Consider the following 27,309-nt stretch of genomic DNA (forward strand, 5'->3'; position numbering starts at 1 on the left):
GACCCAACAGAGTTTACAGCAGCTCTCCAGAGTACCAGCAGAGGCTTTACACATCATTAAGTCTCTGCAACAGACGCAGAAGAAGAGCTTCCATTCATTCCAAAGGCATTTACTAAATATCTACAGAAAAATATGACTGTCAGAAATGTAAACTGAGTCACTGGGCAGTGATTGTAAATTAGAGAATGTATATAAAGGAAAAATTCTACTGAGGCGCTGCTCTGCCTCTCTGACTCCTTTTTAGTGAGGTTCCTCCATCTGGAGAGGGAATTACTGTCTCATCCAAGAGGCAGTGGGAACTTCTTTGCTGAAATAGAAATCACTAGAGTTACTGGGGGCAGGGATTGGTGAATGACAAGGAATGGCAGGGTTTTTGTGAGTTGTACTGATATTTGAAGAAGTATGTATAAACTGTTGGGCTGTTGAGTTTACTGGGATGTGGTGAGACTATCCTAGAAACCAAATCTATCTTGGGTCATATGTTAATGGAACAAAAGCATGTAACATATACAGAAAACAGAATTCATAAAATGTTTGTGAAAGGGCTCTCTGTTGTGTATTCTGAATAATTTGTTCACTTCTTACTTGAAAAAATATTCAGTCTGGACTCCTGAAATTATCCACATATAGCATCTTCCATTTAATTTACTAAATTTGGTCCTTCATTTAACTTGATCAAAGCTTCCTACTGTAAAGTGTATTACAAATAATACAACTCCTACCTAGTATTTGGTTAAATACCGACTCCGGGGCTGGAGCTACAGGCGCCAACTTTCCAATGTGCCAGGGGGTGCTCACTGCTCAACCCCTGGCTCTGCCACAGGCCCTGCCCCCACTCCACCCCTTCCTGCCCCCTCCCCTGAGCCTGCTGTGCCCTTGCTCCTCCTCCCTAGAGCCTCCTGCATGCCACAAAACAGCTGATTGGGAGGTGCGGGAGGGAGGGGGAGGCGCTGATCAGCGGGGCTGCCGGTGGGAGGTGCTGGGAGTGGGGTTGGGGAGCTGATGGAGGGCTGCTGATGTATTACTGTTGCTCTTTGGCAATGTACATTGGTAAATTCTGGCTCCTTCTCAGGCTCGGGTTGGCCACCCCTGAGTTAAGTGGATCACTTTAGGGCAGGGTTATTAATTTGATCACTAACTACACAATGTTGTCATTTAATCAATAAAGTAAAATTCTGAATGTGGGAGAGACCTAGAAGAGCCCTCTGACAATGAACAAGATGACTGCAATGAAAGTTGCATTATGGGCATTGTTATTGACACTAGGCACTGCTATGTGCTAGGCACTCTGTGATATGAGCCCTACTTCTTGTATGGGTTGCAAGATCAATCACTTAGTAAGGTCAAACTGATAGGAAGAGATCCTCAAGATAAGAGGCAGGCTACTACCCATAGTACTACTGTTTTCTTTCTATCTTATAAGCCACTTGGTCAAGTGATTCAGATAAATGCGATAACAAAAACCTAGCCTTTTGGGCATATACTTGATATGCCCTTTCCATATCAGCAGCACTTGTTTTGGTTGCTGCAGGACGAGGTAGAATATTCATAGCAAACACAAAAAATATAACTTACTAAGCTCCTCTTTTGGGCAAGAAATGCTTCTTGTTAATAAAAATCATTAGACACCTATGACATATTGTTTTGTAATGATGCTCACTCTATAATATGGTAACACACTAAGCTTGTCTACATGAGAACACTCAGGAAAATTAATCCAAATTAACTACATGTTAATTAAAAGTGGAGTAGTTTAACTGCATTCGACTCCTGTGTAGACACTATATGCTGTTCATTTTCTCAAGAATGAAAAATATGGATAATTCTCCAGCAAGGGCCAACTATGACCTGCCAGCACGAGCACATGGAGTCATATATATGATGTTTAAAACAAGATAACATTAATACATCTTCTAGAAGAAAATTACATCCACAGTGGCTTAGCTACATAAAACTGCTTTGCCTATGCAGGCTGCTCCCTGCATATCCCAGAACTTTCTAAAGTTCTTTGTTTATCATCATCACTTTTGGCATTTATTCAGCTACCAAAAAACTGTCTGGGTATGTGATATGGGTGATCATTCTATCCATTCTACTAGCCAGCTAGTTACGCTATTTATGAGTTTATTCCTTTTCAATCCAGAGACTCTACTGTCTCGGCTGCAAAATACCATTTGTTTATCTTCGGGATATCAAGAAGTCCATATTAATTAACATTAACTGTAGGGACTGGGGCAGTCAGAGCCAGGGTCAGAGTCAGGTGCCAAGCCAAGGGTTGGAGCTGGAGTCAGCATCAGGGGAAGGGGCTTAAAGGCAGCGACCTGGAGTGAGGCAGAAAAGCCAGAACCAAGAACAGACAGGGGTCTGGGATAAGGAGGGCAGTAGTCAGGTAAGTAGACAGGATTAATAATAGTACCCAACCAGGATTCACCCAGTTGCTCAGACAACTTCCTGTGCCTCTTTCTGGTTTAAATAGTGCATCCCAGCCAACTCGTGGGGCTGGACAATTCCCCCAATCAGGAAGTTTGTGGGGGGGCCATTTGTGAGCTAGCGCTTCATTAACCCCCTTCTCCAGTGGCTCAGGTGATCTGCGCACTAGCTAGGACCCTCCAGGCCCAGGTTTGAGGGCTGTGATCCCTCACATCAACTGTTGAGATATTGATAGTTTTATATATGGTTTTGTAATTTCATAGGTATAGATATATCTCCTTTTAGGCCCCAAACCAAATCAAGCCAACAGAAAGGAATTAAGGAGCTCGATTAGCACATCTACAGACAGAGAGTCTGTTCCAGGAGATGATAAGAGCTGTTGTAAAAACAACTGTGCTCTGAAATTGGTCTTGCAGAAATCCCTTACCCCCTTTGTTTATTATCCTGCTTGCTTTCTGCTATTGTATTAAAAAGGTTAAATAGACTGATGAAAGTCTGTCACATCTGGAAAATAGAATTGTAAAATAAGGATGTCAAGGAAGAGGAGGTAGTAAAACAAAAGTGTAAGATGTGACTTACAGATAAAGGATGAATGTGAATGAATGTGTGTGTTGCAAATAAATAATTAGCAAATCAAAGGTGCCAGCCAAAGAGTCATAACTGTGATCTCCCATGGCCGAAGAATGCATAGCACAGAGATAACAGGATGACCCCGCAGGGCAAGCCGGAATCCACCCAAGTGCCCCCCTCCCATGGAGGGCTGAAGACTCCGAAGAACAAGAGAACACTCAGCGTCAGGGATGTGCCACCTGCCGATTGATAATCACTTCAAACAAACATCAGCATGATGAAGCAATTCCCATAGACTCGTATAAGGACAAAACCCTATAAGAACAGAACCAAAAACTCAGGGACTTTGATTCTGGTTCTGCAACCACCCTCCAGGAGCATCGGACAAGGACTTGGCTCCACCGTTGTGTGCAGGCTACCTGGCCAGTACTCTGCCACGAGCAACCTCTACGCTGGTAACTATAACAACTCTGCAGAACATGTATGAATGAGTGTGTGAATGAATAAGGAATGGTAGTGAAATAATACTGAATTGCATATCCTGATTTCTCTCTCACTCTCTGTATTTACAATAAACCTGGCATTTTGTCTTATTCCTCTTATAAGATCCTGTTGGTATTATTTTATTAGTGTAACAATTTCATATAGGTTTTACCGCTATTAGGATGTCATCCTTTCTAACCGATGCTCATAGCATACAGTTGACAGGTCTGGACCATTGTTTTGCATCAAGTCTTGCATTGCAGTGGCCAAGCCCTTTCTGTGTCAGATTATTTGTTTTCCAAATGCAAGACAGCATGGGAGTTAATTTAAGGGCACATCTCTGTTTCACTTCCTCTCTAAAACCCACCCAAATAACTCAAAAATATAAAAAGTTGAAAGTGGAACAAGCTGTTAATAACATCTAATAATTCTGGCCCTTATTCAGGAAAGCACTTAAGCACATGCCAGGTAATTCTATTTATATGGCTCCCATTGCTGTAGTATCTCTGTGCCTCATAATCTTTCAATGTATTTATCTGCACAACATCCTGGGAAGTGGGGCAGTGCTATTATCCCCATTTTACAGATGGGGAACTGAGGCCCAGAGAGGCTAAGTGACTTGCCCAAGGTCACACAGTAGTCTATGGCAGAGCAAAGAAATTGAACATGGGTAACCCAAGCCCTAAACTAGTGCTCTAACCACGGAAAATCCTTCATTGACTCTTAAATCCAGCCCTATTCAGGATGGGTGCTGAAGCAAGTGCTTAATTGCAATTCCTCATTATGGATGCTTTCTTGAGTCCCTGCCTATTTCAGAATGGGAGTGTCACTCTTGAACTATAATCTACACGCGTAGTTTAAAAAAAACTTTATTAAGCCTTCTTTGCTCTGAGAATTAAGTTGACCAAATTAAATTTGATTGGTTTCTCAAAGGCTTTTTAAAAAAAACACTACTTCATCATATCAGTATTGTTAGTGGGCAACCCTATATTAGTACAAGACAGTGAAAAAGTAATACAGGATCCAAACTTTGGTAATCTACCACTGGTAGCTGGTTATCCAGGCAAGCTTCTAGAAGAGGTTTTCTGCACAGATATCTCCCATTCTAATTTAAAATCTTTGCTGAAACTTTTCAAAAGGGGAATGTTTCTCATGATACAAGATCGGCTCTAATTAACTTTGGAGAAAGGTACAGTTGGTCATAACTGGTAAGATTTCCTTCCTATGTCTCTGTAAAATACAGAATAGAAAATATTCACCAAACTTCTAGCAGCCTGCCTAAATGACAGGAGTGCTGGAACAATTTGTATAGTGGGGGTGCTAAGAGTCATTGAATCAAACTGTAAACCCTGTATATAATGGAAACCACTTCAAGCCAAGGGGCGTGGCAGCACCCCCAACATCCCTAGTTCCAGCACCTATACTAAATGAAGCAATCCCTTTAATTATTTACAAAAGTGAAGTTGGTTTTGTGAAAGGCAGAATTGCTGCTGATAGCAAATGAAAAATATTTCACTTAATTCACCAAGCCCAAGTTACTAGGTATTCCATCAATAATTTTATCCATGGGGATGCATTTGATAGGGTCGAGTGTCTCTTGTTAATTGCACAACTAATTTTTGGTCCCAATTTTTCTTAACTGTGTTGAAGTCCTTAACAATACCCCTTTTGCAAAGGAGCTGACAAATGGAATTCTTTTACATATATTTCAGTTGGAAGAAGGAATGCGGCAAAGTTGTCCCCTCTCCCTTTTATCTGTTGAGCACCTAGTAATAAGTCTAAGAAAGTAGTCCAGCACTGCAAGCCTACAAATAAACAAAAGGTCTGCACAGAGCAAAAGAGTAGTTTGCATGCAGATGATTTTTAATGTTACTTGGGAATTATTATTATTCAGTCTTCCCTTGCTGGCATTAATAAACCGGTTTGGAGAATTATCAGGATGCCAAATCACTTGGAATCTACTCTCACATAATGGACATTTTTGAAAGATCATATGCTTTTTAAAATCTGCAGGGATATTACATACTCAGGCATGCACAACCTCTCCCATATACCCCATGCAGACACTACATAATAAAACCACTATGACATTATAAGGTGGTGGCTTCTTCCCTTTTCTTTGTGGGCAGAATTGAAATTGTTAAAATGAACACAAGGTGTTTATATTGCACTTGTTACCAATGGCGATCTCTGCTTTATTATTGAACCAGCTAAATAAGCTAATCACACTATGTGGGACTTGAGGAGCACTGTTAGGCCTTGGCTACACTTGCAAGTTACAGCGCTGTAAAGCCTCCCCCAGCACTGTAACTCACTCCCCGTCCACACTGGCAGGGCACTTACAGCGCTGTATCTCCCTGGGTACACCGCTGCAGATACTCCACATCTCCGAGAGGAATAACAGCTGCAGCGGAGTGGCTACGACTCACGGGTGTGAGTGTAAACGCTTGCAGCGCTGTACTAATCACCTTGTCAAGTGGCCAATCCTCTCCATTGTTGTGACCGGGCTGCAGGAATGCGGAAGTGCCGGTTTCAAAGCTCGTACCACAGAGAAAAGCAAATAGTTTGCAGCTTGCTTTGAGTGAGTAAATGAATGAGCAGGGGGCCGGGAGTTCGGAACTTGCAAAATAGAGAGCTGACATGCTCCAAAAAGCACTCTCTCTCCCCCCACACTCCCTGTCACAATCCACCCCACCCCCCCCGTTTTGAAAAGCACGTTGCAGCCACATGAATGCTGGGATAGCTGCCCATAATGCACCGCTCCCAACACAGCTGCAAATGTTGCAAGTGTGGCCACACCACTGCGCTGGCAGCTGTCAGTGTGGACAGACTGCAGCGCTTTTCCCTACTCAGCTGTACGAAGACAGGTTTACCTCACAGCGCTCTACAGCTGCAAGTGTAACCAAGCCTTAGTGGTCCTAGAACAGGCATTGAGGCCTCATCACAGAAGACCCCGGGTTCCTGTGGATCCCATGCTAGAGGATTTTCAAGGGATTTACCATCCCCCAGAGCTCCTCCCATAGCAATTTCTACAGGAGATCTAGGTTTGGAAATGAGAAAAGCTGACAGCCCAGTTTATGGCCTTCATCTTTGTTTGCATAAGATAGAAGAAAGTGTCTCTTAGTTAATGAACTTTGCATGCCCTTATGATTACACCAGTTTGTTGACAGGATATGGTATTTACAATATCAATAAAAGCTAAAGGGACTCTGTCCTCACTTGAGGACTCACATGATTGACCTTTAAAAACAAAACAAATAGGACTATGGGGTATCAGCTCGTCTCTGACTGCTTTGTAAAGAACTGGCTTCTGTGGAAAGCCAGGGAAAAAAATCAAGTCTACACTTCATATCCGGAACTGGGTCTGAGCAGTCTCCTGCACAGCTCAGGAGGTGGCATGCACAACCTTGGCAACTAACTCCCTGATCCTGGAGATGGCCAGTCACTGTTATTAGAGAATCCTAGATAATAGGATTGGAAAATGCCTTTTGGATCACAGAGTCCAATCTCCCTGCATTAAGGAGAATAGGATACTAATTTGCCACATGCTTACCTAATCCTGTCATTAACTTGTCTACATAACACACGTAATAATTTTAAGACATTTGTTGTTAATAGGCATTAATCTGTGACTGATTTGTGTCCAAAGCTCTCAGCAAAAGCCAGGGGAAAGTGGAAAGCAATACAGATCCTCCTGAAAGAAGATCAGATGCTGCCATTCATGGTGCTTTCTGGTGTTATCCACACATCACTCCAGCCATCAGCAAAATGACCTAGGAAACACCCAGATGTTTGATTCTCCTAATAACTATAACTTATATTGTAGTAGAATTCAGTAAGGTCTTTTTTAAAAAAAGGCCATTTCTAATCAGTTAGCATCAAGCAAATGTACTTGCATCAATGTTCTATTCTTAGTACAGCCCTAAATAATAATACAGGGCCAATCTACCTGAAGGACACTTGTTGCCCTTCCTACTGTTAAGCACAGTATGGTTAGAACTGCCGACCTTCCTACATAATAATCTTCTACAGAAAAATCTGTGTGGACAAGAAGCCCCTTCCATAAACACCAGAGAACACCTGTGCCAGTCTTCAGGGAGAGCCTAACGCAGATATCTTTTAATGTTTTTGGTTGTCTGGCGCTTTTGTGTTGGGTGGGAAAGGGTTTATTGGATGGCTCTCCTCAAGTCTTGCTCACAAGTCCAAATTCTACTCAGTGCAACAGTGATGATGTTTAAATTGTGAACACATTCATGAATGGGAAGTTCACTTTGTCACACTGGTATAAATCATGAGCAATGTCATCGGCATTAGCTTGGTGTAAGAGTGGAGAATCATGCCCATTGTTTCAGTGTCTCTGCCTGCAGACTCAGGACTACATTACTGCATTGGTTCACATTAGATATGTTTTCTTCAGTAGGGCTAGCAACTTTTTTTTTTTTAAATTTTGACTAAAAACTGATGGGACCACCAGAGATGTGATGGTATGGTTACTCCTACTCCTAACTCCTGCTCAAGCCAGCTCTGACTCCTGATTTTGGAAATGTTTTAATGGAAACAGGGTTTATTTTTTTAAATTGCAACTGTATTTATATTTATTTCCCTTAAGGAGACCAGAGGCTTTTGGATACGGATAGCTACTAAACAAACATAATTATCCTTAAATTTTTAAAACGACCTTATTATAATCTAAAAAGAGATGCTGTAGTTCAAACTGAAGTTATGCATTTGATATAGATATTATTGGATGAGGTTCTTTGACCTGTGTTATGCAGGAGGACAAGCTAGAGCAGGGATCGGCAACCTTTGGCACGCGGCTCGCCAGGGTAAGCACCCTGGCGGGCCGGGCCAGTTTGTTCACCTGCCGTGTCCGCAGGTTCAGCCAATTGCGGCTCCCACTGGCTGCGGTTTGCCGCTCCAGGCTAATGCGGGTGACGGGAAGCGGCGGCCAGCACATCCCTCGGCCCGTGCCACTTTCCGCAGCCCCCATTGGCCTGGAGCAGCAAACCGTGGCCAGTGGGAGCCGCGATTGGCCGAACCTGCGGACGCGGCAGGTAAACAAACCGGCCCGGGCCGCCAGGTGCTTACCCTGGCAAGCCGCAGGCCAAAGGTTGCCGATCCCTGGGCTAGATGATCTGGCTTTAAAGTCTATGAGATTATCACCATAATAAAGGTTTCAGAGTAGCAGCCGTGTTAGTCTGTATCCGCAAAAAGAACAGGAGTACTTGTGGTCTCTAAGGTGCCACAAGTACTCCTGTTCTTTTTACCATAATAAAGGAACATCTATCACATAGGTTAGGAATTGCTGACAATTTATGATTGAACTATTTGTTTTGAAGAAATTTAAAACCCTTGAGATTAGTTTCAGATGCTCTTACATCATAAGGTAACATAACCTTTCTGGATTTGCCACTTTCCACTCGCACTGGCATTTACTCCTCCCTCCCCTTTCACAAGGCTCATTTAGAGGCTACTGCGTCACATGAGTAACAGACAAAATTGTGAAACTCTCTCTCATTTTCCCTAGTGTGCCGACCTAATCAAGGGCAGAGAAGAGTTCGACTAGTCAGAGAGAGGAGTACAGAGCTAAGATGAACTTCCTTCCATATTTCTCCATTGAGACCTGGGGTCTTCTGATCACCCTCCTCGCTCTCCTGATACTGTAAGTGAAGTTCTATACGTTACTTCTCTTCTTGTGCTATGTCCTTCAAGATCTTGAGAACTGTCAATCTCTTAATTACAGTGGTCTCCTGAAATGCAACCTGCACTTCAGTCCTGTAGGACAGGGGTTCTCAACCTTTTTCTTTCTGAGGCCCCTGAACATGTTATAAAAACCCCACAGTCCAGCTATGCCACAACAACTTTTTTCTGCATATAAAAGCCAGAGCCGGTGTTAGGGGGGTAGCAAGCAAGGCTATTGCCCAGGGGCCCCCAGAGCAAGTGAAGGACCCCGCTCCAGGGGCCCCAAAAAACTCTCGTGGGGGCCCCTGTGGGGCCCGGGGCAAATTGCCCCACTTGCTGCCCCCCGGGCAGCCCTGCTGGTGACTAGGCCATTGCGGGGAGGGATAGCTCAGTGGTTTGAGCATTGGCCTGCTAAACCCAGCGTTGTGAGTTCAATCCTTGAGGGGGCCATTTAGGGATCTGGGGCAAAAAATTGGATGATTTAGTTGGGGATTGGTCCTGCTTTGAGCAGGGGGTTGGACTAGATGACCTCCTGAGGTCCCTTCCAACCCTGATATTCTATGAAAAAACTCCAGAGCTGGGTCAGTAAACTCCATTATTATCTCTATGCACCTGGGGGAAGGGCTAAGCATGCTGATGCTATTGCCTCCCATCTGAGTTTTCTGTACATTAAATCACAGTTGGGCTTTCAATGGAATTCTGCTGGTAGAGGTAGTTGAGGGAATGTGCTAAATTTGTGTATCACCATACATTTTGGGGGCAGCACTAGCCTTGAGGAGCCTCCAGTAGATAGAAGGATGTCGACACTTCCCACCACAACCTCCTCCTGCATCCAGACAGAGTTTGAGTCTAGGATTTACTGTGGCAGAATCTGGGATAGACAGTGGGGTGACTATTGCTCAGTCTATAACTGCTTTGGGATCCTTTGCATGAATTATAAATATTGATAAACATCTTGTACAATTTCCAGTGTCAGTATGATGCACAATAAAATACAGCATCAGCAAGAGGTCAACCTTTCAATATACTCACCCTTTTTAAAACCCCACAACCCCTCTCCTTGTTCCAGCCTAAACAAAGCCTCTGCTAAGGTTTCTTTGGTAAACATTAGAGCTATAACATTCACCCAGTGATAAAGTTCTTCCATGGGAAGTTGGTAATCTCCATCCAGAAACAAATATTTTGAAAAGCTCTTTCAACACAGCCAAAGACAAGCTTCAAAATGCCGCAGCCCAGATCTTTATAGAGAAGCAGAGAGCCCTGAGGTAGGAGGAATAGCTTTACACCAAAAAAAGGGTGCTTCAGAGGACAGAAATCTGCAGAGCTGTCAACAAAATCCAAACAGAAACTCGTCAGACTAGGCTCCCCGACACACCACTGCACTAACATTGGGTTAAGCACAGGGAGAACAATACATGAAATTAAAGTGCAGCCTTATAAAAGCTCCGCTCAGGACAATGTCTGGCTAGGCTTTGGTTTGTCTGTAATAAACATATGTAAGCTTTTTTTCCCCATGGTTCTCTCTCTCTTTATTGGCTCCTCTCCCTATGCTGGCAATGAGCCCAGAGAGGCTTCTCTTTTGCATTTTGCTAATGGCTTGAAGGACCCATTCTACTGGAGCAATTATTCCTTTATGAGATGATTGCTTTTACCTCAGGGCTCGCTCGTTGATGGTCCATTACAGCAGTGAAGCTTATCACTGGCTGTGTTTATTAAACAGATTTACAAATACTAATTTTTGGACCAAATTTTTCCACAGCCTCGTTCCTATTATAGTGCAACAGCTCCGCTGCCCCTGGATAGCTTTGAGATCCAACAGCCTGTTGTCACTGTTCTGTGACCTTCACATTCTTATTATTTTACAGATATGGGATCTGGCCATATGGTATATTTAAGAAACTGGGTATTCCTGGGCCAACACCCCTGCCTTTCTTTGGGACCACCTTGGAGTATCGCAACGTAAGTGACTGAGGGCTCCAGAAATACACGTCCCTCATATTACAGTACCAAAACATTTACACAGCACTGATGGATATATCCTGTACAAGCTGCTCTGCTCGCACGTGGAGACCCAAGACAGCAGAGAGTCTCTGTAATGTAGACCATGACACCTATTCTGTACTGCTCAAGTAAAGGACCTGGTGGGACCTTGGTGCTAACTCAAAAAAGACAAACATAGATGTAGCTGGCTTGCAGACTCAACATTTACATTTACACCATTTTTTTGATACACCGTTTACTTACAGTCTCCTTAAGTTCAGGTTTGACATACGGGCACACATATCCAATGATGTTCTTAGGAGGGTCTTGTTGCTCACAAGGTCATTGGGAGTCACACAGGCCTCAGGAACAGCCTATACAGGAGTCTTCTCAGCCCAGCTGCCAGCTTTAGCTTCACTTTCCCATCTCAGCAGGTTTCCTGCTTCCTCCTTATCTGGCACAGGCAAAGGAGAAGTACATGGCTCCTTCTTAAAAGGTCAGCATTCTGTCCCTTCTGACCATTACACTGTATTTGCATAACAGGAAATTGTTTATTTATTTATTAACTACTAAACTACTTGGGCATCTATTGGATTGTCTGAACGCCCCTAACCGAACATGGTAGAATATTACCTTCCTCCAACCCATCCCAGGAATGACAGGTAGACCCACCAAGCAACAGGCAGACCCAGCAGACAGGCAGACCCATCAAGCCTACCCAGCTATGTTTGTGGTTTAAAAAAGAAATCACAGTAACGAACATCAGGATGAACTATGTGCACAGGTACATGTGTGATGTAACCATCAAAGTCAATGTGCATGTCTATCTGAGGGCAGCATTTGCTTATAATGTAGGTCCTCAAGAGTCCCTAGGCTGTTTCTGCCATGCAGCTGCTGAAATTTCTGCTTGAGTACTCTTGCTCCACTTCTAATTCCATCTTAAAATTTCTTTTGCAGGGTATGGTGGACTTTGACAAAATCTGCTTTCAGAAATATGGGAAAATCTGGGGGTGAGTATTTGTACTAGACAGTATTTATCAGCTCAGGGTCTTTAAAGTTCACCCAAAAAATAAATCAGATGGTGAAAAAAAATCCACCAGAAGAGGCGAGCTTAACTTCATGTTATAGGCTAGGTCTACACTGGAGGGGGGGGGGGAGGGGGAGAAGAATCGATTTAAGATATGCAAATTCAGCTACGCAAATAGCATAGCTGAATTCGACGTATCCTATTCGACTTACCCCGCTGTGAGGACGGCGGCAAATCGACTGCCACGGCTCCCCCGTCGACAGCGCTTACTCCTCCTGACGAGGTGGGAGTACGCGCGTCAATTCGGGGATCGATTTATCCGTCTAGATGAGACGCGATAAATCGATCCCCGAGAGATCGATTTCTACCTGCCGATCCGGGCGGGTAGTGTAGTCTAGCCCATATAGAGCTTAACCTGGATTGTCAGATGAAAGGTGTTCAAATTTGGATCCAAATGACTAGATCCTGCTTTCAGTGATGACAATAACAAAATTCCCACTGCCTTTAATAGGAACAGGATCCAGCAGGGTTTATAACTCAGGTGTTCTATTCTCCTTGTTTAAAACCTGTGACAGAGGGTATATATACCCCAGATACTCCATTGAGAAACAGCCATAATACTACGCTACTCTGAAACCAGCCATAATACTGTAGCTGATGGGTGCTATAGAGTCTGCCTTGTCACATCTGTCCTGACCCTGACCTGATGAAGGGCAATACATCTGCATTACCAACACTCTTATTCTGCATTGGATGTTCGCATCACCTTTTGTCACTATGATTATAACTCAGGCTCTACACCTGGAACACACCTTGCTGTTTTCAGCAATGTATATATCTATTCACTGTAACATCTCTGAAAAAGTTTCAGAGTCTAGGGAAAATACCTTTAAATGCCCCCCCCCCACACACAATTTTCTCTCCTTTTCCCCCACAAACTTTCCTACCCATTAATTGTTATTATGTATTATTGTAGCACATAGGATCCCCAGTCATGGCCCAGGACCCCATTGTGGTAGGAGCTGTACAAACACAGAACAAGAAGACGGTCTTTGCCGCAGAGTTTATAATCCAAGAATAAGACAAAAGACAACAGGACAAGGAAACAATGAGACAATACCAGTCAGCACGATAGGCAGTGGGTCTTCCACTCCGCCACTCCTATTTCTCCGAGCTCCCTCATCCTCCTCTGCCCTAGTCTCCTTCTACAAACCACATTACTCTGCTTCCCACCTCATTCTCCCTACAGCAGTCCACATATCCTTGCACCAGCCATCTTCCTGCCTTCTCTCCCTCCCATCGTCTCCTTACAATTCCCAATACAGAGCCCAAGGACAGCCATGTTTCTTGAGGGTAGCCCATTGGAAACAATGTGAGGGAGCAAACATCTTTACTAGACGCGGCCTCACTTCTACACGCAAAGTAGGGAAATGGAAGCCATCTTCACTAAGGAAACCATCAGGCTTCAAACACTTTGAAAGTAATGGGAAAGGGTGGGCATTTTGAAGAAGGGCAAAATTCATGAGTTTGATGCCAGAAATCAGTACACCATCAGAAACTTAACACAAATGCCTAAAATGTCAAGAGTTAACAACTAAGGTGCTGTGAATCATCAAACTGCCATGGATTGCAGTGGATGTCGTAGGTGCTCAGTCCCCTTTACACCTGGATCTTTTCTTTAAAATTTTGCAAAGAAACTTGAAGAAATCTCTTAATTTTCACACTGTGTTATGAGTCAAGGTGACAGCCTGCTGTACATTCTTTTTTGTAAAAAACTTTCCATGTCTATTCTATTTCTATATTGTAGAAATGCTCCCTAATGACACAGGACAAGGTGCCTGTGTCACAGAAAAACTTGTGTCCTTTGTCTGGTTTTGGAAAGATGTTTTCAGTACAAATTCTATTCTAGCTCCAGTGGGAATGAAGGGATTGATTTATGAAGAGAGATTAAGGAACTGAGTATGTATTGCTTGGCAAAATGAGGACTTGTAGGGAACGGCCTACATGTATTTGAAGGATGTAAACATCAAGGAGGCAGTGGTGGTATTTAGAGGAATTGAAAAAGACATAACTAGGAGGAATGGGATGAAATTAAATGAGCATCATCAACTTAAAAACCACACTTCTGTCTGCAAATCCTTTACCTATTGTTACCAGTAGCACCTTGATGACTATAAATGAAAGATTACAGAAAAAAATATTCCTATTTTTCATATCCAGTCATGGACTTTACTATAAAAAGCTCATGAAGACTAGATCTTGTGGCCATCATAGAAAACTTGATGAAGGCGCTTCCATTGAATTCATTATTTTCCATTGACAGTGGTGGGTTTTGCAATGTGTTATTTTTTCCATAGGCTTTACGATGGCAGACAGCCTGTGCTGGCCATCCTGGATTCTACACTCATTAAAACTGTGCTGGTGAAAGAGTGCTACACCACCTTTACCAACCGACGGGTAGGTTTCCAATCTTTAACCTTCTTCATTAAGACGTAATAAAGTCTTAAACGAAAACAATCTCAATTACTGTTAGAAACACACAGTATTGGTATGCATTAGAGTCTCTTAGTATAGGAGAATGAATGTACATCTAGGATTAAGCTCATTTCCCACTGCATGTCACTCCACTCCTGCACTAAAGAAGGAGGGAGGAAAAGTTCAGTTGGAATAGGGTACTTTGGTTCTCAAAGAAACCTATTTGACTGCACTTCAAAAGTGGCTGAACCTATGAGGGTAGTTTACTGAACAAAACACTCAGAACAAATTCCACTCAGTTGAAACAATCAATGAGAGCTAAATATGATCCTTTCTGTGCTTTGCCTTTTCCCCCCAGAGTTTTGGTCCAACAGGAGTGCTGAAGTCGGCTATCTCCATCGCTGAGGATGAGCAGTGGAAGAGGATTCGCACTGTGCTCTCTCCAACCTTCACCAGTGGGAAGCTAAAGGAGGTAAAACCCAGAAGAGCAGTCACAAACTAAACCATTGGGTCAGTGCAGACAGCACTGAGGCAAAGAAAGTCACAATGGTCTGGTCTCTTCTGTCAGAATCAGATTACTAAATCAGCTTGTTTCCTTTGCGCCTCCTAATGTAAAGAGGAAAAGGATTAAAATGAAAATGCCAGAAAGCTGAAAGAGATGATGTTTGTGAATGTTTATGATTCTCCCCTAGGCTATTAGAAACCATGTTTTAAACAAGAGGAAAAGTTACTATATTAATTATCTATAAATAGGACATTTTTATTTGTGGGTGCTGATTTATATTTCAGATGTTTCCCATCATGATGCATTATGGGAAGGTTTTGGTGAGAAATGTTCAGAAGCAAGTGGAAAAGGATGAACCCATAGCTGTTAAAGAGTGAGTAAATCTGTCCTGCAAGGCTGGGACTTGTCAGACAACAGCTGTTGATATGGTGTGATTTTTAGATTTTGAGCTCTTCGAGAGGCAGGGATGGTGTCTGTCCGGGGCGCACCTATGCCCAACGGAGTGCAAATAATAAATGAAACTAATGGCAATAAATTCATTGTCACCATACATGCAGCATGGGAGACAGAATTTAGCATACTTGGTTCCATTACCACAGATTTTACTACTGGAGCAAACAGAGACTACACTGTTTTACTATTATGGCTTAAAGGGCCACAGCCATTAGCTGACAAGATAATCACAACACTTGAGCAGGTCTGACTCCACCAGAATACCTACACATGAGCTAATAACTGTGTAATACCCCGAGGGAGATTACGAGATTCTAGGCTATGCAAGTTCTGAATGAGGCTTTATGGAAATTTGTCTGTTTCCTCACTGATGCAATACCGGTATTGCGTATCTTTCTTTGTTTTCAGAAGAAGGAAAGAGGATTCCTCCTGAGGGTTTTGTTTTCTTTAAGGAGGTGTCATATGGGAAGCAAGTGAAAGGTTATAATCACCTATTTCAAATGTTAAGTCCACAATCCGTATTCTATTTTCCATCTTTTCTCAGTGTGTTTGGTGCCTACAGCATGGATGTTATCACTAGCACTTCGTTTGGTGTGAATATTGACTCCATGAACAACCCCCAAGACCCATTTGTGAAGGAGGCTAAGAAACTAGTGAAGTTTGACGTCTTTTCCCCGCTCTTTCTTTTGATATGTAAGTTGGCTCCTGCTCATTGAAAACTTTAGCCAAGTTTGTGATCCTGACATTCAGTAAGGATGAGTGGAGCAACAACAGTACATACTGCTCCATTCCATAACTTAGCTAATGTCTAGGGAAACTAAACTCTCCACCTTGATTGCTTAGTCCTGCCATAAGTACAGGAGACTGGACTAGATGACCTCCTCGGTCCCTTCGAGTCCTATGATTACACTAGGATGGTTTTATCTGTGTCAAATTATACTCATTTATACCCATGCTATGCCCAATGGCTATGGTAATCTCTAGAAGAGACAAGATTTTCTGTAGTCAGTGGAGTTGTGTTGACACATAAGACCAAAATTTGTCAATTCTATTGTATAGCAGGTAGGAAGGGTCACAACAGTGTAGTGGAGATTTGGAGCTGGTTCCTAGGGTATGGGACAGTAAAGGGTTTGAGAACATTCAAGCCAGTCTGAAACAAACTTCAAAGGCTTTCAGAATATTGTTATGAACTAGGTGAAACCTTGTTATGGGCTGAGGTAAAGCCTCATTCAAGCGGAAGTGTGAGTGTGTCTTCCATTTAAGATAATTGTAAGAGACACTTAAGGGGCCACACCTAAAACAAAGCCTAATACAGTGTGCCCAGAAACTAGCCGGGCAGGGGCAATGGGTTCAGCTGGGTGTGTGACCAGCAGGTGTGGGAGTACACACAGATACTGAGGTCACAGTCAAGAACAGAGAGAGGAAGAGGAAAAGAGCCAAGAAAAAGCCAAGCAGGAGCCTGTAAGCACAAATTTGGTCCTGGAAAAAGATAGAGCGCGCTTTTGGGTCTGATGTTGGCCACAGAGGCTTGGGGGCTGTTAGCTAAGAAACTGCTCCTTTTGTTCTTGGTTCCTTCTGCATTCAGAGAGAAAGGACTTTGTACAGTCTTTGTAAACAAACAAAACTGCATCAAACAAATGCCTGATTATCACGTTTCTACTTCCAGCCCCAAATCTTGACTAGCTGCTCAGGACAAAAAGGACAACAATATTTTCATCCTGAGTATGCCATGCTTTGTTATTAGTTCGGTTTTTCCAAAGAAGCTATTTCTGTGAAACATTGCTAGTGCTAGCTGGAGGAATGTCCTGCACTCCCACAGTATAATCAACCCCAGTCTCAATGGCAAAAAGACACCAGACACACATGGCTTGAAAGCAGGGCTGAATTAACGCAGGGGCTTTAGGGGCTGCAGCCCAGGGCCACAGGCTAAGAGGGGCCCTGGTGCAGCAGGGCTCAGGCAGGTTGCCTGCATGCTGTGACCCCACGCCGCTCCCGGAAGGGGGAGGCAGCTCTGCACACTACCCCTTCCCCCAGCACCATCCCTGCAGCTCCCATTGGCCGGGAACACTGTTCCCTTCCCCCCAGGGGCACGCACAGATGGGCCAGCAGCCGCCGCTTCCAGGAGCTGTGTGGGGCCACAGCATGCAGGCAGCCCTGCTGTGCCTCTGGCCGGGAGCCACCTGTGGTAAGCGCCTCCCAGCCAGAACCTGCACCTCGCACCCCTCCTGCACCCCAACCCTCTACCCCACAGAGCCTGCACCCCAACACTCTGCCCCAGCCTGGAACCCCCCCCTGCACCCAAACTCCCTCCCGGAAAGAAACTAATATAACAGCTGTTCTAAGGTAAGAAGTAGGCTATTTTGAATTAATTTAACTATATTCTACATGTTTTAAGACTGAAATGTAACCACAGAACAGCTTTATATCAATTAAAAGGCAAGTTTAGTATAGTGTTAATAGCCTCGATGCCATAATTGTGATCATTTTGTTTTAAATTAGGAAAAAGACTTGTACACGGGGCCCCATAAAAATCTAATAGCCCCGGCCCACAGGAGAGTTAATCCGACTGGAATGTTCTTGGGGCAGGTATTCATACACCGGGCTAAATGGTAGCAGTGCGGCAGCAACCTTAGTAAGGGGTAGTGTGAAGCTGCATTGCCCCAGGCAGAGCTCAAGCAGGAACTGCGTTCGAGGAGGGACTATCCCTCTCAGCTCCCTGTTGCCTTTGGGTTGTACACAAACTGTACCATGTCAGCACATCTGCCTATGTAAATGGGAGCAGTGCCCATTTGCTCCAGGGGTGAATTGGGCACTAGGTTGCTGCTATCTGGAGCTGGATTTGAATCACTATACTAGCTCAGTGCCTGGTTCAGCTAAGAATGTCATTTGGATCCTAACAGCCAAACAAGAAAATCTGGATTCTGAACCATTCAGAAAAGGGTCTAAATCTTGTCAAATTTATTGTTCCGATTATATTTTTCCATTGATACCTTAAGGAAATGGATTTTTTGCCCAGGTTGCCTCACTCTCACAATGAATTTCTCTCTGCTCTAGCTGTATTTCCATTCCTTACTCCTCTTCTTAGTATGCTGAATGTGAACATTTTCCCAAGTGATGCCCTGGAATTCTTCACACGGTCAGTCATCAAAATAAAGGAAAAGCGCAAGAGAGACACTCCCACGGTAAGGAAGACTTCTCCAATGATGGAACCAAAGAATATTATCCATTCAGTTAGCCCATGTGAAAAATTCTTCACGTGACAGCATTGAATATGCAACTAAAGTCAAATAATGACCAGAAGCCAGCACAACACCACCCCCAGAATTTTGCTTGAACTAGAGTCCCAGCAGAGTCACAAAACAGAATGAATGCAGCAGTGACCTCGGGCTACATCAGGGTAAAAGCAACTGCAGTTTGGGCTTGCAATGCTTTTGATTTGACAGCAAACTGGCAGAAGATGTGATCACCCATAGAGTGGACTAGAGATGCTGGAGCAGAGAGAGGGAGAGATACTGCTGAGTAAGCAGTAGATATAGTAATGACTACAAATACTCAATATTCAGCAACATGGTCCCCATAAAAGACGTGGTCTTCACACCAAAGATAAGAGGACAGAGTCACTCTTATTACCCCGCAGGACTTCCTCAATCCAGTCCCAGGGAGAATATTAAACCCTATCGTAGAGGGTTCTGAAATACACTTACTCTGATTATTTCCCCCGAAATTGTAAAGTCGTATAAGGGTGCCAAGTAATCTGGACTAAAGAGGTTTAGCTCTGCAGTTCCAGGCTCTACTCAGTGCTTCTTGTGAGAATGAGAGTCCAAGTCTGCTGTCTTTGCCGTCATCTGTCTTCTAAATGTTACTTCTCTTCCCAGGACCGAGTGGATTTCCTGCAGCTGATGATTGACTCCCAGAATTTAAACACCAGTCACGAGAGCAATGGGTTGAATCACCCAAATAAAGGTAAAAACCATGAAGTTATTCATAACTGAGTGCCTTTGGAGGCTCCTGGACTGAGGGGAATAGGATTGTTCATCCTGTTCAGCTGGGGAGATTTATACTCATTCATGTGCACATTTGCACAACAGTGTTATATAAAATAGGTAACTTGTCTCCTTTCCTGCAGTTAAAAAAAAAAAAATGCATTCCATGGCATCTTCTATAGCATATTAGTTAGGGTTGTTCAATGAAAGATACTGGGGTGGTATGTACCAATATACCCAGGGACAAACTGTCCCTCCTCACTTCCCCAAATATTTGTCAGCAATGTATTTCTTATCACTATGAGCAAATATTCTCAGTTCTTTTCAGGGGTGGATGGAGGCAGGTGATCTGAGAGATTTTCCCCCTTTTTTCTTTTCTCACATCATCCTCAAAAAGCCCCACATCTGACACCCCTTCTCTGCTTAAAGGGGACAAAACACAGCTGCCCCTGGAGCCCAGCAATTGACCATTCATTAGCTAGCAGGGTCATTTCAGAGGGACACAGGGACTGAATTTACTCTCCCTGTAGAACTCAAGTCTTGGGGTGAGGGATGAGCTTGAGATCCAAACACAGACATTCTCATTTTAACCCCTTCAGTAGTCTTTTCCCTGCTCTACAGGCTACAAGGATGAGATGATTACACCAACTCCAGACCAAGGTCTCTGCCTCATGCTCCAGGTTTAGGGCTATAGTGAGCTCACTGACCTTACATCAGACTCCCTGCTGAACAGGTTCACCTGGCCACAGGGTGATGCATACACCCATAATTTACATTTAGTAATTTCTTTAGACCCTGCTGCTTTAATCAGGAGAAACTTTCATAGGGATTGTGGCAGGATTATATAGGTTACATGATTTTTTTTTATTATAGCAAACTATAATTATAATACCTGCAGAGGAACAGCAAACTTGACTTCCTTGTTTTGACTGGTGTTTTCTGAATAAGCCAACTCTCAATACCAGGGACTCAAAAAATCAATTATTAGCATCTAATTCACCTACCTCAACCCTGTGCTCCTGCACATGGGACAATAAGAGAAACCTTCCTCATCTGTGTGTATGTATATAAAATGCAATATGTATTGTGCCACAAACAGCACAGTCTACATACTGTGCATTTGGACTTCACCTTTTCTGCCTGTTTTTAATCTCCTTTCACAGTCCTGACTGATACTGAGATTCTGGCACAAGCAATTATCTTTATTTTTGCTGGCTATGAGACCACCAGCTCCATTCTTGGCTACATAGTTTACAGTCTAGCTACTCACCCCGATGTACAGCAGAAGCTTCAGGAGGAGATTGACTCTGTTCTTCCCAACCAGGTAAGAATATTGGATGCTCAGTGATATGTAGCGTCTCTTTATGGGAAATCCCTCTTCTCTAGTTCAAAGTCAGCAACACTGTTCTTTAATGGAGATATCCTATCTCCTAGAACTGGAAGGGACCTTGAAAGGTCATTGAGTCCAGCCCCCTGCCTTCACTAGCAGGACCAAGTGCTGATTTTGCCCCAGATCCCTAAGTGGCCCCCTCAAGGATTGAATTCCCAACCCTGGGTTTAGCAGGCCAATGCTCAAACCACTGAGATATCCCTCCCCCAAAATATTCTAAGTGTTGATTCACCAATCCTTTGGGAGCTCAGAAGGACACAGTGAGAAGACAATATAAGAAATCTTCACGAACCCACATATAAGTCTTCTCTGTATCTGTTTGTCTTTATGTCTCCCCCTTCCACCAACTTCATTCATTTATCTCTCATCAAAATCCCACCATTCAACAATGCATATTAAAAGGGACAATTTACCTCTGATTTCTTAATCCTGCTATTCAACAATAAGGCATTTATAGGGCAGAGGCAAAGGAGGAGGGAAGGGGCAATTGTAAGAAGAGAAAGTACATGCACAGTATTGAGGGGGGATTGGCTGAGAGATATGGAGCAGTGACAGGGCAATATGGTAACTCATCGCATTTTCACAGGTACCAACTTGCATTTATAATCTCTTACATTGGGCTCCTGTACCAGTCTCTCTCCACTGAAGCCACTTTTCACCAATATTTTGGCCACAGCAAGAGGCTCAGAACTGCCGATTTTAACTACAAGCCTTGTTTTCATACAGCTTCTGTGTTTAAGGGGGGTCCCTTTCCATCTAAGCTTTCAGTATAAGCAAAATGGGCACCGATTCCTGTTCACCTTGATTTTCCTGTCCTCAATGTAAGTTAACTCCTAGCTTTACCCCCAGTATACATAGGACACGTACTGTGACAAGAGATAAATTGGGGAGGACAGGATGGTTTTAACACTGATCAGATTAAAACTAGATGTGTAAACTCCCACATGTCTGACAAACATTTTTGCTTTCCACTAAAGGCGCCTCTCACTTATGATGCCCTGATGCAGATGGAGTATGTTGACATGACAGTGGGTGAAACCCTCAGGCTCTTTCCTTTCGGAGGGCGAATTGAAAGGGTCTGCAAGAAAGACGTAGAGATAAATGGAGTGAGCATTCCCAAAGGCACTGTGGTTATGATCCCACCCTACCTTCTGCATCGTATCCCAGAATACTGGCCAGAACCAGAGGAGTTCAGACCGGAAAGGTACAGAACCTATATTTATAGGGAAGAAGTAATATACAGTACCGACATCTTTAAATTCATTCTTAAATATCAGTCTCTTGCAAAGAAATTCCTTGTCATGTTTAACCTTCATAACTGTAACTAGACAGGCAGAGAGTCTTCAGAGAATATCAAAATTCCTGCTCCCACTGAAGCCAATTGCAAAATCCCCATCAACTTCAACAGGAGCAAGATTATACGCCCAATATGAGCAACTGTGTCTGAGTTTTACTGGTCTTTCATTTATGAACTCAATGCTCACGTCTCCAAGGTGCCACTCCTCTTTATAACAGTCACATATAGAAGATATAGAGAAACATTTGGCCTGGTCCAGCTGACGGACGTCTATGGCCCTGCACTTACACTTTACAGTAACTTGACCAATGACAGACCATGCCATGATGAGGCGGTACTGCTGCAATGCAATGTGATATGACAACCTCATTAACAGCTAGAAGGTGAACAGAACTGGTAATCACAAGCACTCAGATGTTTTAAGGACTATCAACTGAATCTCCACAGGAAAACTTGTATCCTATGGGAGCAGATTGTCAGCTCAGTTTCTTTGTTTTTGCTGTTCACTTTCCTGTCCTGCCTGAGGTTGAAATTCATTTCTCACACCACTGGACACTTCTATGTACTTTGTCAAGTTTCTAAGGCCAAACAGATATAATCAAAAGTGTGCCCAAAAGTCAGGATCTTCTTGTCCAAAAAAACCCACTGGCTTTTATCATTTCAGATTAAGAAGAATCCTCATTAGCTTCAGCCTCATTAGGCATTACATCTTCCATTAGCCAGTGAGAGGGTGTCATGATTGCACACATTTGAGTAGGTCTGACATTTCATCTGGTAGAGACCAGCGGTGTAAACTCCCTATCAGTACATCAATTATACTTCACACCCCTATAGCATTTTCCACCAGAGGATTTAAAAAAAAAAAACTTTACAAAAATTATTCAGTTAAAACTCACAACACCCATGTGAGGGTCAGAGTCCAAGACAGGCCAGAGGGAAAATCAAGAGACAGGCATCAGTAAGCAGGCAGGGTCCAGTTACTGGGAGGTCAGAGTCCCAGATAGGCCAGAGGGTAAACCAAGGGTCAAGCAAGGTCAAAAGCCAGAGTCTGAGATCTCTCGCACACAGGGTTTGCAGGAAGGCAGTCTGTACTGTTGCTCAGACAACTCCCGGTCATGGCTGCCTGGCTTAAGTACCAGTGCCAGCCAATCAGTGGACTTCAAGGAGCTGCCACTCAGGAACTTCTGGGCAGTACTTCCTGCTGGGCTCAGCCTTACAGGGCCCTCCAACAGGAGCCCAACCTCCTGTGGAGGCATCAGGGGACCACAGTCCCAGGTTTTAGCTCTGCAAGTTCTTACAGCTAGCCCCTGGGCTTTCATGAAACTTTGCCAACTTTTTCCATGTGTCAGGGTTCCCTCCCCACTCTGAACTCTGAGGTACAGGTGTGGGGACCCGCATGAAAGACCACCTAAGCTTATATTTCACCAGCTTAGGTTAAAAACTTTCCCAAGGCACAAATTCCTTTCCTTGTCCTTGGACGGTATTGCTGCCACACCACCAAGTGATTTAAAGAAGCATTCAGGGAGGGGCCACTTGGAGCCCTATCCCCCCCCCCCCAAAAATATCCCCCCCAAGCCCCTTCACCCCCTTTCCTGGGGAGGCTTGAGAATAATATACCAACCAAATAGGTTAACAAGGTGAGCACAGACCAGACCCTTGGGTTTTTAGGACACTAAAACCCAATCAGGTTCTTAAAAGAAGAACTTTATTATAAAAGAAAGTAAAAGCAGCACCTCTGTAAAATCAGGATGGAAGGTAATTTTACAGGGTAATAAAAAGACTTAAAACACAGAGGATTCCCCTCTAGGCTTAACTTTAAAGTTACAAAACAGGAATAAACCTCCCTCTTAGCATAGGGAGCATAGGGAAAATTCACAAGCTAAAACAAAAGATAATCTAACACATTTCCTTGCTATTACTTACAATTTCTGTAATTTTAGATGCATCATTTCAGTAGGAGCTGGATTACCTGTTTGGTCTCTCTCTTTGTCTCAAGAGGGAACACACAGAGAGCACAAACAAAACCTTCCCTCCCTCCCGCCCCCCCCCCCCCCCAAATTGGAAGTAGCTTCTTTCCCCATTGGTCCTTCTGGTCAGGTGCCAACTAGGTTAATGGAACTGATTAACCCCTTACAGGTAAGTGATTTTGTACCTGTGGCCAGGAGGGATTTGATGTTACTGCATACATAAAGGTTGTTACCCTTCCCTTTATATTTATGACACCATTTGACACACTCTCTTCCCCACCCAAACTCATCCCAAGATTCATTCCTGCCTGAAACAGGGTAGTTCAGCCATTCTTCAGGACATCCTCTGTAGAGGCCAGCAAGGTCCCTGGTGCTGTGAAGCAACCCCTGACTTTGCTTTCATGAAGTTCCCATGAAGTCCTGGGGAGAAAGGATAGAACTTTGATCTTGAACTGAAATTCCCCCATATGGCAAGGGGCTGGGTAACTGTTAGACCATTCATGTGGCAAATACAAGTTATTTCTAAAACCAGATCATGTTTCTGTACCCCAAAACCAAGCATGTTCTCTATAAAAAAAAAGACATTTCAGGTGAAGTCATCCCTGGGGTAGCTCTGCTGAAGTCAATGGAGTTACAGCAGGCAAGAATTTGTGTCTCAGTTCCTGTATAAACGCTCATGTGCTTGTATCTGGAACCAGGTTCAGTAAAGAGAACAAAGAGACTATGGATCCTTATACGTACCTGCCTTTTGGAGCTGGACCCAGAAACTGCATTGGAATGAGGTTTGCTCTCCTCTCTATAAAAGTTGCTATCGCCAGTCTGCTGCAGAATTTCACCTTCAGACCCTGCAAAGAAACTCCGGTGAGAAATCCAGATTTATATGCAGTTATTTACAAAAACAGTTAATATAAAACTGCCTCAATTTATTTGGCTAGAACAGTGGAATATAGTGCAAGAGAAATATGCAACACAAGATGCAAAGTGTACAGGTATAATACATGGCAGACTATACACCATATTCAATGTGCATAATGTGAAGTAGTCTGAAATTTACAATGGAATATTCTGAAAGGGAAAAGAGACTGTCTAGGAGAGAGAAATTAGAGGGCAGAGGAGAGTGAGAAGGATTAATCAGCTTTAGTGGAAACCTTCAAGTACATTAGTTGATATCAGCATAGTGTTCCATACAGAAATGAAATGGCTTGACTCATATCCAGTTGAACAACAAAACAAGGACTCATTGATAGTGCAAGTCCCTAAGCAGCTTAAGGTGAGGTTTCTGCAAATCATGGCTCATCCTTCATCTATTTAGTAAAGTGGCCCCTTCGAAGTCCAAACCCCTTTTGCTTAGTTGCCTACATAACATTTTCCTAAGAAAACGATGGCTCGAGTCAAAATATTGCCAGACTTCCAATGCAAAGTTATAACCTGCTTTGACAAATATTAAGATCACAGGCTTTAAACATTTTTAGCAGGAAACAAGCTCTTGTAGAGATGAGCACTACATATCTGAAAGCCAAAGACCTTCACAAACCATAACCAGGAGTACTATAACGCAGACATACTGTGACGCAGACATATTAGAGAAAGGATTTCATCGAGAATCTGTCATTCCCTGGAACTAGGAACCTTGCTATTCAGAAACGCACATTTATCTCCTTCCCTGAACATCATGGAGAAATATTTAGTTGTGAGTCATGGAGACAAAGGGAGCAAGGGACTGTAAGGATGATCATAAATAATCAATCTCCACAAATAACATTTCAGTAGGTGCCCATATGATCATCCAAAAGTATTATCTCTTGGACAATTTGTTATAGGAAGGCAACTGAATGTTTTTTATTGGTTCATTTTAGTTTCATCAGGACTCAACTCATTTCCTTTCACTAGGACTACACAGAAAGAGACCATTCTACCTAAAGGCAGTGATATATATGCTGATAGTTTCAATTTTACCTTCACCAAATCCTAGCCAAAATGTTAATGGAATACTGTGACTTGCAAAATAAGCCATTTGGATATGTGGTTTGGTCCAGGCCCACCTCTACCCAAAAATCAGGCAAACCTATTCAATATGAGTTTCATTTAGAAATTTTGGCTTAGTTTAAACCTACAAGTCAACTAAACCAGTGGTAGAGGGAGGGCTGCGAACCCCAGGAGATTTGCATCAAGCCACTGTGAATTGAAACATCCACATTTAGAACAAATCTTGTAAACTTCAAACAGGGAAAACCGAGGACCCAGACATACAAGGGTTTGTGTTCCTGAGTAGGCCAGAAACAGTCCTATTCCCAAGGACAAAATGCCTCTGTCCTATGTCCCCTTTTTATCTGTCTTTTATTGAGTGGGATCTAAATGATCTTCTCTAATTTCTGCAGATACCTCTCAAACTGAGTTCAAAAGGATTCATAACTCCAGTGGAACCTATCATTCTGAAGTTGGTCCCCAGAACCACAGTATCGAAGGAGTAAAATCCAGTGGAGTTTGATAGCAGCTTTTCAGAGGCCAATAGCTGCTATACCAACAGATGTTCTACACGTTATTCTGGGAAGCTAATGTAGACACAGAAGAGTTTAATTCAGAAGACAATTGCTAAATATTTGCAGAAAAGCATGACTAGAGAGACAGACACAAAGTGGGTGAGGTAAGGAACCATTCGAATATGTGCTAACTATTTATGCTAAACTATCTGTTCAATCTTGTATTTAGCTGTGACACACTTGAGTACCTTTCCCAGGCCTGGAGAGGAGCTCTGTGTAGCTGGAAAGCTTGTCTCTCTCACCAACAAAATTTGGTCCAATAAAAGATATTACCTCACCCACCTTGTGTCTCTACTATCCTGGGATCAATATGGCTACAACAACACTGCATACAAAAAGCATGTTTGTCAGAAATGCAATCTGAGTCATTGGACAGTAATTATACAGTAAATAGCTTTTCTAATTCTGATTGTATAAAATGTATTTACAAATGTAGCGCCCCCTCTCCACCCGGTTACCTTCTTTAATGCCAATCTGCTTACAGGTTTTGATGGACAGGTCTGGGTTCTTTTGGATCCTGCCACCCA

The 27,309-nt window shown here is 43.2% G+C and overlaps 1 protein-coding gene across 1 annotated transcript; it reads left to right on the forward strand.

The window, feature by feature from the left end:
• Window positions 1-9,074: 9,074 nt before the first annotated feature.
• On the forward strand, window positions 9,075-26,713 carry LOC135884342 (cytochrome P450 3A9-like). The gene is made up of 13 exons (XM_065411648.1): window positions 9,075-9,145; window positions 11,031-11,124; window positions 12,103-12,155; window positions 14,530-14,629; window positions 15,006-15,119; window positions 15,437-15,525; window positions 16,150-16,298; window positions 18,660-18,787; window positions 19,481-19,541; window positions 20,752-20,912; window positions 21,956-22,182; window positions 24,941-25,103; window positions 26,621-26,713. The coding sequence occupies exons 1-13, from the start codon at window positions 9,075-9,077 to the stop codon at window positions 26,711-26,713; spliced, it is 1,503 nt and encodes a 500-aa protein (XP_065267720.1).
• The last annotated feature ends 596 nt before the right edge of the window (window positions 26,714-27,309 follow it).

The sequence above is a fragment of the Emys orbicularis genome, chromosome 10, assembly GCF_028017835.1.
Source record: "Emys orbicularis isolate rEmyOrb1 chromosome 10, rEmyOrb1.hap1, whole genome shotgun sequence".
In the NCBI taxonomy this organism is placed as follows: Eukaryota; Metazoa; Chordata; order Testudines; family Emydidae; genus Emys; species Emys orbicularis.